Genomic DNA, 15,997 nt, shown 5'->3' with positions numbered 1-15,997 from the left:
TCCCTCTTTGTGTTCAAGAGGCAAAAGGATTTTGTGCCAGTGTGAGGCCTTGAAGCACAGGCTTACGCTCAAGTGCCAATTTCTTCCAGCTTCATCTCCTTTGAAAGCATGACCTACATCGAGGGCTGAATCGGGGCACATGCTTCAAGGACCTGCACCAGTGTTGAACTCTTTGACACTGGAAGAGGGAGGGTAGCAGCAGAAGGCCCAGTAAGAAGATGCTGGACATAAGGATGGGGGGAGGAATGTCATGCTGAACAGAGTGTTGGGGGGGGGGAGAGGATAGTAAGGGCAGATGCTGGATATCAGAGAGGGGAGGGAGAGAATGGCATGCTGGACTATAGTGGGAAGGGAAGATGCTGGATTGCTGGGGGTGAATGGGGTCATGATTGAAAGTTTGCCTAGGGCGTCCAATATCCTTGGGCTGGTCTTGCCTGTGCTCTGTTACTTCCCAATTACTGTAATCCAAAATCATATTTGCAGTCCTTACAGTGACCCCTCAGAGTATAAGCTGACTTTCAACATTATGCCTTATGAATTCCATAAAGCAGCTCTTTGGCACAGTGCTGAGTTCAGCATTAGCAGTGAATCCAAGAGATTGTGATCACCTGCAGCATAGCTTGGCTTAGAAGTGTTCTGGTACGTGCAAAACTAACCCATCTGGAGACACTACACCACAGTTTCTTCTACAGTTCAAATTACTTCACAGCCAAGCTCTTTAAACAAGCACTCTTAATGTAATGAATGCCAATGAAGGCAGATGCTGTGAAATAAGCATTATTTTGGATCAAGGGAGGTGATTTTGTGGAAAAGGAAACTGGCTTGAAGAGTGGGGTATATTATAACTAAGCAATACAAAACAGTCATATGGCTGTCTGTTACTGTTTGGTTTGCACTGCTTTTGTAATTATGTGAACAGTTACCTGCCCAGTACTAACCAACATACACACAAACAAATAAAATGGACTAATTACTTCTATCCTCTCCACCAAAGCTGAAATTTTCCCTATAGCTCTGGTTAAAGTAGTCTCATGAGCAAGAACAACTAAAAAGTCCTAATGCTAGCAAACAACAGCTAAGGAGTAAGGCAGTGAAAACAGCACAGAGCTGGAAGAAAGTTGCAGTGTCCCTGAGGCAGAGATGGCCCCCCACTTAGGAACAATGTGCCCTAAGAAAATTAATTCAACTTTACATCTCACCAGTAATTCAGATGTGTACACCTTGATGCTGGTCGGGGGAGGGTGAAGAGATAAAGGACACTGCCATCTTGCCTTTACATTTACAGACCCATTTCATTCTCCTCTCTGGTTTCTGAGTGTGACTGAACAGCTCCAGAAACACCCAGATATTTCCACTGCCACCAGCATCCCAAAGCATTCTTGAAGTTGTAGTTTTACTCTTTCAACAGAGGATGGCATAAAATCCCAGACTGCTTAGGGATGGGAAGAAAGGAAAAGAAGCAGAGAGAAGTCAGCAGGTGCTCACTGGACCACCTGGGATCTTGACCTTTGAAAGGATGCATGTTCTCACTGAGCTATCAGCTTGAGAAATTGCTCAATTGTAGCTGAACATTTAATCTTGAACACTAAAATGTTAACTGTGGTGGGATGTGGATTTCAGACTACAATTTCCATAATAGGCTCTGGGGCTAGTAAAACAGAACTCAAAAAAATGAAGAAATGTCTGAAGCTAATTGTGACACACAAACCAGTAACATACAATGGGAGGTGTCAGTATCCAGGTACACTTCATGCTCCCACTCACTAGCTGAGTTTAGATTAAAAAGCACCATATTTCCGATCCCACTTTTAAATCGTACTTGACCAAACCCAGCATGCATACTCCTATCCATGTCCATCACAAAGGCCTTTGTTGCAGGTACATGGATAGGGAAAGGGATGATAAATGAAAGCATTACACTCAATTCCATGGCGTCAAAAGGCAACAGACTGGAAATGGGCTGATCAAATATACTTATCAGCCTCATTGGGATTACTTCTCTCTATATGGTACTATATATTCGTCCCAGAGTTGCATTCTCTTTTCCAGAACCTTATCAGCTTCCTTGCACCTACTGTTACTCTATTTTCCACTCTGTATATATTCCTGGAGTTGGTACTCTCCTCTCCGGAACCTGTAAGCCACATTGAGCCTACTGCTATGCAGGGGCATAGCCATACAACAGATTTTGGGTGGGCCTAGGCAAGAATTGGGTGGGCACCAAGTGTTCTAACCCCCCCCCCCCCCCAAAAAAAAAAAATATTATCTCAGCTGGTAGGAAAACGCTTCTTTCCACCTTGGCAGCAGGCATGCACTGAAAACTGAGCATGCGCAGGTGTCGGTGTCAAGAAGAGTAGCGTTTTTGTTACCATCAGGGGAAAATCTTCAGCTGGCGGAGCTTGGGATTCCCACCAGTTATCACTAAACATGTGCTACTGTTGGGTGAGCCTGAGCCATAAATGGGTGGGCCCTGGCCCATCCAAGCCCACCTGTGGCTATGCCACACTGCTATGCGGAAAAATGTGGGATACAAGTGTAATAAATAAATAAATACTTGTTATTGCCATAACTGCTTCATCACCTCACTGCCTCTAGTGAAAAATGTCCAGGACAAGCAGAACTAATAATCAGTTTTAAAGGATTCAGAGTATTGCATTCTTTATGCAGCTTTAAATTCTGCGCACCACAGGCTAGAATTAAGCATGTTTAAGGCTTATTGTTCTTTTGCCCCATTAAATAGATTCCAAGAACCAGGAAGACAGATGATCAATACAAGGCTAAGAGAGCTATTAATTACAATTGCCCCTACCTCTTCATTCAGCTGCACGGTCTTGGAGTGACAGGTTGTGACAGTGGCATGGTTCCACAGTAGCAGGTCATGCATAGGCGCACCAACTATTTTGCTCCGGCCAATCACCACAGCTTTTTTACCTGGGATCTGAACCTCTAAAAGGGAGAGCAATTAGCTTAAATTAGAAGCCAACACATTTGGTATTAAGGGAATTAAAATTAGTCAACCATCTCTATAATGTATGGAGGTGAAATAACAGTCCAGTCAGTCAGCAGCTCATATGCTCGAGTGTCGCATTTCTTATCGTTTCATTTGTTGCTTAGGTTTTAGAGCTGCAACATTGCACAGAAGCATTCTGAATGATTGTTCTTTTCATCAGCCTTTTTCCTTTTCCATTTATCTCCCATTAAGGTAGAAGCGTATTTTCAAAGCACGGACTTACAGTCCTACAAAGTTCCATAGTAACCTATGGAACTTTGTAAGTCTAAGTGCTTTGAAAATGAGCTCCTTAGTTTCTCCCATTTTCTCCTACATCAGTATCGAAGAAGCCTCCCATATAGAGGAGGTGAGATGCAGCAGCCATTACATTCCTGTTCTGGGCCATCCAGTCCATGCCCCAGATTAACATTTTAAAGATTTTATAGGACTCAAGTTCCTGCTTCCAAATGGGCTGTTCCTCATTACTGTTTACAGGAAATAATTTAAGACTGAATAGAAAAAAAAACAAGTCAACAACAACATTACTTTAATACATTACTTAACTAGCTTTTGGGAATGTTATGCCCTTCATTTAGGTTAAAACAACATGGGAAAATCCAGGCACAAAATGTAAATACACCAAGTGTCGTAATATGTGTATGTGTGTGTTATAGAACTAACTCTGGTAGTGAATCAGAAACACCAAGGGCCCTGTCTACTAAGGTGCACTAGCATTTTTACTGCGTGCTAAACGCTAGTTGCCCATATGTTCCTACGGCCGACTTAGCATTTAGCTCGTGCTAATCATTAGTGAATGCTAAAAACGCTAGCACTACCTTAAGTGCTACTTAGTAAACAGGGTCCCAAAGTCTCTTAACTCATTCTGTTCCTTTGAAAGGGTTTGATCCCTTTTAAATATCAATGCCTTCTGGGTCTTGGATAATTAAGTTTCCCATACAGTACCCTGACCGTGGATGCAGTGGTCTTGTTTCAAAAAAAGATGTTCCTATATGGATGTGGTGGTTTGCACTTCTTTGTGATGTTGTCCTGTGTATGTGCAGGCTAGTCCTTTCTTTTACCTATTTGTCATTCTTTTTCACATTTTCAGAATTGAACAATATATACCGCTGCAAAGGAGGAGAATGAATAGGGTCCCCATGTTGAAACATCCATCTCAGCTAGAAAACAAAAGTTCTGAGTTTGTCTGAACCTGGTTTCTTGCCAGCTTTTGCTTCAGGGTAAGTGGCTGCTGGAAAGTTAGAACTGGAAGAGTAGGATATATTTTGTTGAATCATCCTGCAATAGTAGTAGGTATTGATTTTATAATTTCTCTCAATTTTCAATCTCTGTGCTATTTCCCCCCCAACTCAAAGAAATGCTGGAAAGAAATTATATGAGACTGAAAAAGTATCTATCTGGGGACAAAATAACTTTCCAAAATTGTTAACAGAACGGGCCAACGATTCTGTCTTACATGTGAACCCGTTCTGACAGTCTGGATGGGCCAGTTGGTGTTTCTGACTTTAACTGGTATGTTATGATGCAGCAATATTCCACCATGTAGAACTTAAACTGTTCTGCCCCAATTTACATGGAGGCAGCTGTTTGTTGCTTATGTATATACTAGCCGTTAAGCCCGTCAAAACGGGCGAGTATTGGAATGTGTTTTTTTCCAAGGCCCCTCCCCCCTCCCCGCTGCAAGGCCCCCTGCCCTCCCTCCTTCCCTGTCAGCTGCAAGGCCCCCCTCCGTCTCTCCCTCCCATCTCCAAGGCCCCCTGCCCTCCCCTCCAGCTCCAAGGCCCCCTGCCCTCCCTCCCAGTTCCAAGGCCCCATTCCCTCCCAGCTCCAAGGGCCCATTCCCTCCCAGCTCCAAGGACCCCCTTCCGTCCCTCTCTCCCATCCAGCTCAAAGGCTCCCTTCTGTCCATCCCTCCCAGCTCCCAGGCCCCCCTCCTTCTGACCTCCCATGTCCAGCATCCTCCCTCCTTCCCTCCCAGCTGCAAGGCCCTCTGTCCCTCCCTCCCAGCTCCAAGGCCACCCGCACTCCCTCCCAGTTTGAAGGCCCCTCCTCCTCCCTCCCAGCTCCAATGCCCCCCTCCGTCCCTCCCTCCCAGCTTCAAGGCCCCCCTCCTTCGAGGTTGCCGATACCGCTCCCCCCCCACCCCCCCGGGGTCGCCGCAGCCACCCCCCCCCCTCCACCCGGGCCGGGCCCTCTCTTCACCACAGAACTTACAGTGCCGAAAACGCAACAGGCAGATCAGCTCCCGTCGACCTTCCTTCCCTGCCTTTGTCCCGCCCTCGTGTGACGTCACGTCGGCGAGGGCGGGACACAGGCAGGGAAGAAAGTTAGACGGGAGCTGAGCTGTTGCAGTTTCGGCGCTGTAAGTTCAATAGCGAAGAGAGGTCCCGGGCCGGGTGGAGTGGGGGCGGCGGCGACTCTGAGGGGGGGGGGGGGGTGCGCCTTCCCTGCCTGCTCCCTCCTCCTCCAATTTCCACGCCCATGGAGGCGGGGCTTGGACTCAACGTTCGGAGTGTACTGCGCATTTGCAAGTGAGTACGGTCACTTGCCATTTATATGTTTGATGTTAAGTATTGTCTGTACCTTTAAGAAGGCTGTGCCCTTGAAATACAAATTCCTGTAATTCCCTATAATAGGTTCTTTCACAACACATGTCCAGCTCCCTGTGTCTTTTTGGGGCTCTTTCTATTGGCTTGCCTTGTTCTGTGTGCATGCTGGGCAAGTTGCCCCCCCCCCTTCAGGTCTGTAAGAGTTAGTCGGCAGCATTCTCTTCTGTGAACTGTAATTGCCTATGCTGTATTACTCTCTTGAAGCTATCAAGATTTCAACAGCATGAGAGAGAGGAGAGAGGACTCTCAGTTTGCAAGGCAAAAACTCTTGTCCAGCACATGTGAACTGTGAGTTGTTTTTCCTTGTACGATTACCGCATTAAAGAAAATTTTGGTTCAAGAGTTCCAAGTCTTATCATACTGATGTTTTATACTCTGGTTTAATCTGAATGCTTTTCATACCTCACTGAAAGGCAAAACAGACATTTCAAATCAGAATGATCAGACACTTCAAAAACATAAAAGCACTTTTAACAAACTGCCAGATGCAATTCTGCTTTTTTTTCTCACCTATCATACCTCTCTCCTCTTCCTTCTACCACTGTAACAGAATTTGCGATTACTTTGTATATTCAGAAATCATAATCTTTTGCATTGACCTGCCCATGTTGTCAAAAAAACATATTACGTTAATCTGATAAAAACGCAACACCTTTTTAGCAGCTTTTGTGTGCATTTAAATAGATCGACGTGTAAACCAAACAATTTTATTAATTTTAGCAGAGGAAATTAAATGGAACCACAGAATTAAATAAAAACTCTTCCACTGAAGTAAAATATTCCATCATGTTATACCTACATCCACCAACAATGCTAAAAGATGAACCACGGAAGATAAGCTCTCACCTGTCTGTCTGATGAGTTCCAGGCATCCCTTAGGTGTACAGGGGATGAAGCAATCACCTAGGTCACCTCTTGCAAGTTTTCCAGCATTGATACTAGTTAACCTAAAATTATTGGGAAGGGAGTTGGGAGGAAAAGTCCTAGATGTCAAAGTGATGAACTAACAACTCAGCAAACTATCAATTCACTAGTGTCATTTTTGCCACTAAAATCAGTGGACATGAGGGAATCCACCTTATCAGAGGAGTTACGCAGTGGAAACAGTGCCTGTAGGGGTGGTAAGAGATCAGCTTGTGAGGACTTCTGGAGGGAGGGGGGTGATTTGAAGTCCTCACTGGGATTGGTGCTATTGTGGTTTTAATAACAACCCCAATAAAACATTTCAATTCCTCAAGAAGTATTACGTTAGACAGAAAAAAACAAATCTTACTGGGAAGGGGACTAATCTTAGGAAAAATATCCAAAAACATTTCTCCATGAAAATGGTGGTGGATAGACAGACTTTTAGGAGGTGGAGGAGGCAACAATAATGCAAGTAAAAAAAAAAAAATAATAATAATAATCATGGGATAAGCAGAGGGGATCCCTACAACCCCAAACAGTCTACAATAGGGTATCCTGCACAATGAAGTTACAGTTCTAAAGAACAATGGTATAAGTTCCAAACTTCAGAGGAGCTGGATATTTTTTTTTTTTGGACAACAGTCTCATTAATTTGTGTGGTTGTAGAGGATTATTTTAAAATTTAGTAAGAAAACATGAAAGCAGTCAGGGTCTTGGATTACGTACTAATAAGAATCAAAGTTGAAGTTAATGTCCAAAATAATCAACCAGCACAGGCTGTGGAGGCCAAGACTTAATAGATTTTCGGCATATTTGAGACAATATGAAGGGTAGTGGTGGGGAGAGAGATCAACTAAAAGACAATATGAAAGTCTGGAGAAAGCTGGTGTTGGGTTGGACATAGGAGTTTATACATTCATTTACCCAAAACAGAATCTCAACTAGGCAGACTGAATGGTAAAATTATGTATAATCATACCTGATAATTTTCTTTCCATTAATCATAGCTGATCAATCCATAGACTGGTGGGTTGTGTCCATCTACCAGCAGGTGGAGATAGAGAGCAAACTTTTGCCTCCCTATATGTGGTCATGTGCTGCCGGAAACTCCTCAGTATGTCGATATCAAAGCTCCATCCGCAGGACTCAGCACTTAGAGAATTACACCCACGAAGGGACACTCTGCCCAGCTCACCACCGCCGAAACGGGGGAGGGGAATTAACCCAGCTCATCCCCACACAAGTGGGGGAGGGGAATCCGTCCAGCTCATCCCCGCGGAGCGGGGGAGGGACACCACCCCGCCGATGCGGGGGGATCTGGCTTATCCTGCAACCGCAACCGCGGGAGGAGCTGACTGACCCGAACACCGCCGAAGCGGGAGGGGTACAAAACTGCCCTACAGCCGCACGAAGCGGGAGGGAGTGCCGGCAGAATTATAAGTCTCAATCCAGCCCCGTAAAACGGAGGGGAGAGGAATGCAGCAGCTCACTGTAACACAAACTCGTCTTAACTCTTGAAGAATCCAAGTGAAAAAACTTGAACACGAAGTCTTTCTGAAGTAACTGAAGAGTAAACTTGAACCTGAAATGCAACCAGAATAAAACAATACAGATATCTGGGAGGGGCTATGGATTGATCAGCTATGATTAATGGAAAGAAAATTATCAGGTATGATTATACATAATTTTACCTTCCATATCATCAAGCTGATCAATCCATAGACTGGTGGGATGTACCGAAGCAGTACTCACCCAGGGCGGGACATAGAAATCCCTGACCGCAACACTGAAGCTCCAAACCGGGCCTCCGCCCGAGCAGCCACAGTCAAGCGGTAATGCTTGGAGAATGTATGGGCCGAAGCCCAAGTTGCCGCCTTGCATATCTCTTCCAAGGAGACGGAACCGGCCTCTGCCATCGAGGCCGCCTGAGCTCTTGTGGAGTGAGCCTTCAGCTGGATAGGCGGCACCTTCCCAGCGGCCACATAAGCCGCTGCAATGGCTTCCTTGACCCATCTTGCCACTGTAGGCTTAGCAGCCTGCAGACCCCTACGAGGACCTGCAAACAGGACAAACAGATGATCCGATTTCCGGAAATCATTGGTCACTTCCAAGTATCTGATGATGACTCGTCTCACATCCAGATATTTAAGAGCAGAGTACTCCTCTGGGTAGTCCTCCCTACGAAAGGAAGGGAGACAGAGCTGCTGATTCACATGGAAGCGAGAAACAATCTTGGGCAGAAAGGAAGGCACTGTGCGAATAGTCACTCCTGCCTCAGTGAACTGCAGAAAAGGCTCTCGACATGAGAGCGCCTGGAGCTCGGAAACTCTTCTGGCTGAAGTGATAGCCACCAAAAAGACTGCTTTCAACGTCAGGTCTTTCAGAGATGCCCTCGACAAGGGTTCAAACGGCGGCTTCTGCAATGCTCTTAGCACCAGGTTGAGATTCCACGCAGGCACCACTGAGTGCAGAGGAGGGCGCAGGTGATTAACTCCCTTGAGAAAGCGCACCACATCTGGCTGGGAAGCCAGGGAAGCACCCTTCAGGCGGCCCCTGAAGCAAGCCAGAGCCGCTACCTGGACCTTAAGGGAACTGAGCGACAGGCCTTTGTCCAGACCTTCTTGCAGGAACGCCAACACTGAAGAAATTGGAGCAGTGAAGGGAGAAAGTGAGCCTGCTTCACACCACGCTGCAAAGATACGCCAAACCCTGGCGTAAGCAGTAGAAGTAGAGCGTTTCCTCGCTCTCAGCATAGTGGCGATGACCTTGTCTGAGAAGCCCTTCTTCCTCAGACGCTGCCGCTCAATAGCCAGGCCGTAAGACCAAAGGGGGAGGGATCCTCCATCACCACGGGACCCTGATGTAACAGGCCCTGCTCCACTGGCAGCCGCAGAGGATCGTCGATTGAGAGCCTGATCAAGTCCGCATACCAGGGACGTCTGGGCCAATCCGGACCCACCAGGATTATCCTGCCGGGATGTCTTGCCACCCGGTCTAGGACCCTGCCCAACATGGGCCAGGGTGGGAACACATAGAGAAGCTCTTGTGTCGGCCATTGTTGGAGAAGAGCATCTACTCCCAGGGATCGAGGGTCCCGTCCTCTGCTGAAGAAGCGCGGCACTTGGCAATTGGCCGATGACGCCATCAGATCTAGGCTCGGCTGGCCCCAGCGCTTCGTGATGTCCAAGAACGCCTGAGCAGATAGCTGCCACTCTCCGGGCTCCAAGGTATGGCGACTGAGAAAGTCCGCCTTGACATTCATGACTCCGGCAATGTGGGCCGCTGACAGCTGTTCCAGGTTCGCTTCCGCCCACTGGCATAGACTCATAGCCTCCTTGGCTAGAGGGGCGCTCTTGGTACCTCCCTGGCGGTTGACATAGGCCACAGCCGTGGCATTGTCCGACAGTACCCGTACAGGCTTCAGCACCAGTACCGGGATGAACTCCAAAAGCGCCAACCGAATGGCTCTGAGTTCCAGGAGGTTGATAGACCACTTCGCCTCTGCAGGAGACCAGAGCCCCTGCGCTGTCCTTCCCAAGCAGTGGGCTCCCCAGCCCGACAATGAGGCGTCCGTCGTGACGACAATCCACTCTGGGGTCACCAGAGGCATTCCTGCAGACAACTTGTCTGCCTGCATCCACCAGCTCAGCGCCTTGCGCACTGCTGGATCCAAGGGAAGACGCACCGCATAATCCTCCGACATCGGAGTCCAGCGCTGCAGCAGAGAGTGTTGTAGTGGTCTCATATGAGCCCTGGCCCAGGGCACTACTTCCATCGTGGCCGTCATAGAGCCCAACAGCTGCACATAGTCCCAAGCCCGAAGAGGAGAGGCTACCAGGAACTGGTCCACCTGAGCCTGAAGTTTGACAATCCGATTGTCTGGCAGGAACACTCTGCCCACTTGGGTGTCGAATCGAACTCCCAGATACTCCAGGGACTGAGTCGGGCGCAGCTGGCTCTTCTCCCAGTTGATGATCCATCCCAGGGAGCTCAAAAGAGCAACTACCCGGTCCACAGCTTTGCCGCACTCTGCATAAGAGGGGGCTCGGATCAACCAGTCGTCCAGATAAGGATGGACTTGTACTCCTTCCTTTCGCAGGAAGGCCGCTATGACCACCATTACTTTGGAAAAGGTCCGCGGAGCAGTAGCCAACCCGAACGGGAGGGCTCTGAACTGGAAGTGTCGGCCCAGGACTGCAAAACGCAGAAAGCGTTGATGAGGAGGCCAGATGGGAATATGCAGGTACGCTTCCTTGATGTCCAAGGAAGCCAGGTACTCCCCTGCCTTCACTGCCGCTATAACAGAGCGGAGAGTCTCCATGCGAAAGTGCCGCACTTTCAAGGCCCGATTGACCCCTTTGAGGTCGAGGATAGGCCGGACAGAACCTCCTTTCTTTGGTACCACAAAGTAAATGGAGTAACGCCCCTTGCCAAGCTGACTTTCTGGCACCGGAACGACCGCACCCAGGCGGATCAGATTGTCCAAAGTCTGCTGCACTGCCACAGCTTTGACCGGAGACTTGCAGGGAGAGAGTACAAACCCGTCTCTTAAGGGTCGGCAGAACTCTAGCTTGTAGCCGTCTCTGATGACTTCCAGCACCCAAGCGTCTGAAGTTATTGTGGTCCACTCGCCCAGAAACGAGGACAGCCGTCCTCCAATCTGCACTGGGGCGTGGACCAAGACCCCGTCATTGGGTACGAGACCCTGGGGGAGGACCGGAGGGAGCACCTCCGGGACGGCGGTCTCTGCGAAAGGAACGCTGCTTGGGGGAGAAATGCCTCTTAAAGGAAGAGGGGGCAGAAGAACCCGACCTGCCCGGGCGGTACCGACGGGCTTCCTGAAACCGTCCTCTGGAGGTACCGGGACGAGCACTAGCCCGAGCCCTGACCTCTGGTAACTTCTTGCCCTTAGATGTGCCGAGATCGGTCACGATTTTGTCCAGCTCGACCCCAAAGAGCAGCTTGCCTTTAAAAGGCAACCTAGCCAGGCGGGATTTAGAGGCGTGGTCAGCAGACCAATGTTTCAGCCAAAGCCACCGCCGCGCAGAGACTGTCTGAGCCATGCCTTTAGCTGAGGCTCTCAAGACATCATACAGCAAGTCTGCCACATAGGCTAAGCCCGATTCCAGGGCTGGCCAATCATCCCTCAAGGAATGATCCGAGGGGGAAGCCCGCTGCACCATAGTCAGGCACGCCCTGGCCACATAGGATCCGCAAACTGAGGCCTGCAAACTTAAAGCAGCCGCCTCAAAGGACGACCTTAAGGCCGCCTCCAATCTCCTGTCTTGGGCGTCCTTTAGGGCCGTGCCACCTTCCACCGGCAATGCCGTTTTCTTAGTCACCGCAGTGATTAAAGAATCCACGGTAGGCCACAGATAGGCCTCACGTTCACTCACAGCCAAAGGATAGAGGCGGGACATAGCCCTAGCCACTTTAAGGCTCGCTTCTGGGACATCCCATTGAGCCGAAATTAAGGTGTGCATGGCATCATGCACGTGGAAGGTTCTAGGCGGGCGCTTCGTCCCCAGCATAATGGCAGAGCCAACAGGGGCTGAGGGAGAGACGTCCTCCGGAGAGGAAATCTTCAAAGTGTCCATGGCCTGTAACAACAGGTTGGGCAAATCCTCTGGGCGAAAAAGCCGCGCTGCAGAGGGGTCATCCGCTCCATCCGAGCGGGGATCCGTCTCCTCCAAGGAATCCGCAAAGGACCGTTGGGAGACCTCAGACACGCTGCCCTCATCTACATCGGAGGAGACAAATTCCTCCAAGGCCTGGGAATCAACCCGAGGGCGTTTACCTCTGGGAACCTCAACCTCTTTACCAGACGAGGGAGCGGGGGGCAGCGTTGTGCATGAGGAAGGCCTGATGCAGCAGCAAAACAAACTCGGGGGAGAAACCCCCCAGACTGTGCACTTCCGCAGCCTGGGCAACAGCCCTAGGCGCACTCTCAACCGGCGCTCGCAACAGCGGGGGAGAGGCCTGCTGCGCATCCAAAATGGCGACCGGCGCGAAACTCCGCGAAGGAGCCGCGCGGGAAGAACGGCTCTTAACTTTAGCCGCTTCTGTGCCGTCGCCCAAATTAAGGGCGTTCATGGCATTAATGTCTCCAACCTCAAGGGCGGCCCAAGAAGAAGCCGTCCGAGCCGCGTGGCCGGCCAAAATGGCGGAGGCGAGGAGCGGGGGATGGGCGTTTATGGCGGGAAAAACCGCCACGCCGGAGGAAGGACCGGGACATTCATCGGTCACGAAACTGCCACCCAACAAGGGCGAATCAGGCTTTAAGACCCCCGCATCCCCTCTAGAAGCGCTCAAGCGACCCGGGGAGCGACCCTTTGCGCCCTCGCCCTCCGACGCCATGTGCCACGAGGAGAAGAATCGGGGAACCCCCGCCCGCTATAAAAAGGTAAAATTACCTGCTGTCCGCTCCGAGTTGTAACGACCTGGTGTCCCAGTGAGTAGCTGCAATAGACGCTTAAATAAACGTCGAAATAAACGCCTTTAAAGACGTTTAAAATTTTTTTTTTTTTTTTTTTTAACGGAGCCAGCGGGAGGGGGGAGAAAAGGAGGGACCTGGCACCACCAGGTTTGCACTTGCTCAAAAGAGCCCTCAACCCCAGGCACTCAACAAAACCTAAAAATTAGGCTTGGAGGCCTAGCCAGAGCTGCTGCTGCTGTGTGTGACCACCACCTGCTGAGATAGAGAACATACTGAGGAGTTTCCGGCAGCACATGACCACATATAGGGAGGCAAAAGTTTGCTCTCTATCTCCACCTGCTGGTAGATGGACACAACCCACCAGTCTATGGATTGATCAGCTTGATGATATGGAAGAGCCAATTTCATCTTTATCTGTCATCATTTATTATTTTACTATGTAAGGCTGATGTGTTCCCCAGTCACAGTAAAATCTACCATTGATGTCCAATTTATATCTTACAGTCAGCCATTAACATCCCTTAATGGCCAACTTTAATGCAGTTTATTAAGAGACTAATGGATTTTCTTAAATCCAAACTACTAAGATGATAAAAGAAGTTACCCATCCACATCTTTTTCAGGTGCAACAGCATTGGTCACTTTCTCTGTGCTGATGGGGTTATCAGAATCCAGGGGTAGCTGGACTATTAACCCATGAACGGTAGAGTCTTCATTCAAAGATGCAATACTTCTCAGTACCTAGTACGGAATGAATGGCAAATCAGGAATGTAAACACATAACACAGAGTTGAACAGCTCAACAACTGAATTATGTTAAACAGAAACATGGCTAGATATTTCAATTATTTCAGTTTCTAAAACAGATTTAAGATTTGCCTAGTATACTGCTTCTAACAGTCGCCAATCCAAATCATTACCACATGGCAAGATCCCAAAATGTTTGCAGATGACATTGAGTGGGAAATCATTTGTTCAGATCAGGTGTTGAGTAAAACTGGTCAATGGATGAGGGCTAGTAAATTGGCATTAAATCTGAAGAAAACCAAGTTATGCTTACAAAAGCCTTTATGTTAAACAGGCGCCCTCTTTGTTCATTTTTGACACTACTGTACCTCTTTTGTTTGTGGTTCACAACCAACCAGATGAAATTTTATTACTGAAAAAGCAAATCAGTAGTGTGGTACAGTCTTCTTCAAACTACAACTTTCATTCTGAAATTTGTAATGTATTTGGCACCTGGAGATTTTTGAATGATGTTGTCCAATTTGGATTATAATACCATTTATTCTGGCATGTCTGCCTGTTACCTCCATACCATGCCAATAGTTCAAAATGCTACTGCAAGTCTTCTGACTGGCTGGAGCTTACTTGATTATTTAAATCCAGTTCTTTTTAATTTGTACTGGTTGCTAGTGGACCAGAGGATTACGCTTAAAGTTTGTTAGATAATGTTTAAGACTTAGGATCCTCATTTTTTTTGTTCTAGGTTACCTTAAAATGTACTGGATTGACATTGCGCAGAATGTTGTGTACCTTCTTTGGGACAGGGAGGTTATCTAGTGCACAATCTAAGGCATTTTCAGTAGCTGGTCCTCTTCGTAATTTATCTTACGATCAGAGGGCAGTGTGTCATTTGTTTCAGTTTAGGAAATGGCTAAAGACATTTGTTTTGAGAGGCTTTCTAGGATCCTCATTTTTTTTGTTCTAGGTTACCTTAAAATGTACTGGATTGACATTGCGCAGAATGTTGTGTACCTTCTTTGGGACAGGGAGGTTATCTAGTGCACAATCTAAGGCATTTTCAGTAGCTGGTCCTCTTCGTAATTTATCTTACGATCAGAGGGCAGTGTGTCATTTGTTTCAGTTTAGGAAATGGCTAAAGACATTTGTTTTGAGAGGCTTTCTATTAAATACAAACGATAGTTATTCATAATGTTATAGATCTTTCTATTATATCTTATGTTATCAATTATGTATGTATGTAAACTGCATAAATTTGCTTTTTTTAAATCATTTATATTTAAATTAAATTAGTAGAGTGCAAAACACCCAAGAACACAGATAAGAAACATTCTTTGTGGCTAATGTAACAGAACTACCATTATAAGATGTACTCCATTTTTGGGGGAGGGGGGTTTCTAGAGAGAAAAAAAAACACTTCCCACAACCCTCCTATCCCCCCCCCCCCCCCCAAGCATTACATGTTGAGAGCAGTCTACTGCGGGCACATGGTGGCAAAGTCGACCAGAAGTTTTCACAGTTTCTCTGGAACTTTAATCCAGCTGAGGAGCTGATGTCCTGAATTTCCAAGCGTTCCAAGTGTAGTTGGGTCAGCATATAGCTATGCCAAGTTTTTTTTTTTTTTATTCCTGGCAGATGTGGTGACAACCAGACTAGCAGAATCATCCTCTTGGTCATTAGAAAGAATCAGTGCAAAAAGCCCTGCAGACCCTCAGGAACAGGAGCTTCAATATAAAATTACCCCCAAAAGAACTTCTGCATCCAAGTGCAATTGACATGACCAGAGGGTCACAATCTTAGCAAACAATTGCTGTCAGAAGGAGATAACTACTGGACAGGTCCAAAACATGTGGCCCAGGGAACTACCAGCACTGGAACATTTAGGGCAAGTCAGCCTGGTGGGCTCACTTGGGTGAGATAAATAAGCATAGCGCAAACTTGTATTGAACTTCCCAATGTAAAAAGTACTGCAGGTGCTCCAATACCCATAATAAATCTCTGTAATAAGTGGCTGCAAACACTATGTAAATCTGAAGTCCAAGTCTGCCAATTTATTAAAATCTATTCCCTCAGCAGCATCCTTGAGATTATCTGTGATGAAAAGTAAAGGGAACCTTAGCTTCAGACAATGTCTCTTGTGCATCTCACTTAAGTCCTACACTGGCAGGCTGTCCACATAACCCTTTAACTGAAGGTAACCGAAATGATCTAATGCTGGCAATTGATACTCTGTTGAAAATCCGAGAAAGTTTTCATTTTTCCTTCATCCCTCACCACATGCAATTAATAAATAAA

The 15,997-nt window shown here is 47.5% G+C and overlaps 1 protein-coding gene across 1 annotated transcript in view; it reads right to left on the bottom strand.

Moving 5' to 3' along the window:
- MTHFD1 (methylenetetrahydrofolate dehydrogenase, cyclohydrolase and formyltetrahydrofolate synthetase 1) overlaps window positions 1-15,997 on the bottom strand; it is a 150,972-nt gene that overhangs the window by 105,446 nt on the left and 29,529 nt on the right. Inside the window, exons 5-7 of the mRNA XM_030214776.1 lie at window positions 13,563-13,699; window positions 6,463-6,563; window positions 2,810-2,946 (exon numbers count right to left, since the gene is read on the bottom strand). Coding sequence (XP_030070636.1) covers window positions 2,810-2,946; window positions 6,463-6,563; window positions 13,563-13,699 — 375 coding nt within the window. The remainder of the gene's footprint in view (window positions 1-2,809; window positions 2,947-6,462; window positions 6,564-13,562; window positions 13,700-15,997) is intronic.

Source organism: Microcaecilia unicolor, chromosome 9 (genome assembly GCF_901765095.1).
Source record: "Microcaecilia unicolor chromosome 9, aMicUni1.1, whole genome shotgun sequence".
NCBI classification, from domain to species: domain Eukaryota; kingdom Metazoa; phylum Chordata; class Amphibia; order Gymnophiona; family Siphonopidae; genus Microcaecilia; species Microcaecilia unicolor.
Note: the sequence above shows the minus strand (reverse complement) of the source record. Positions and strands in the feature narration are given on the sequence as shown.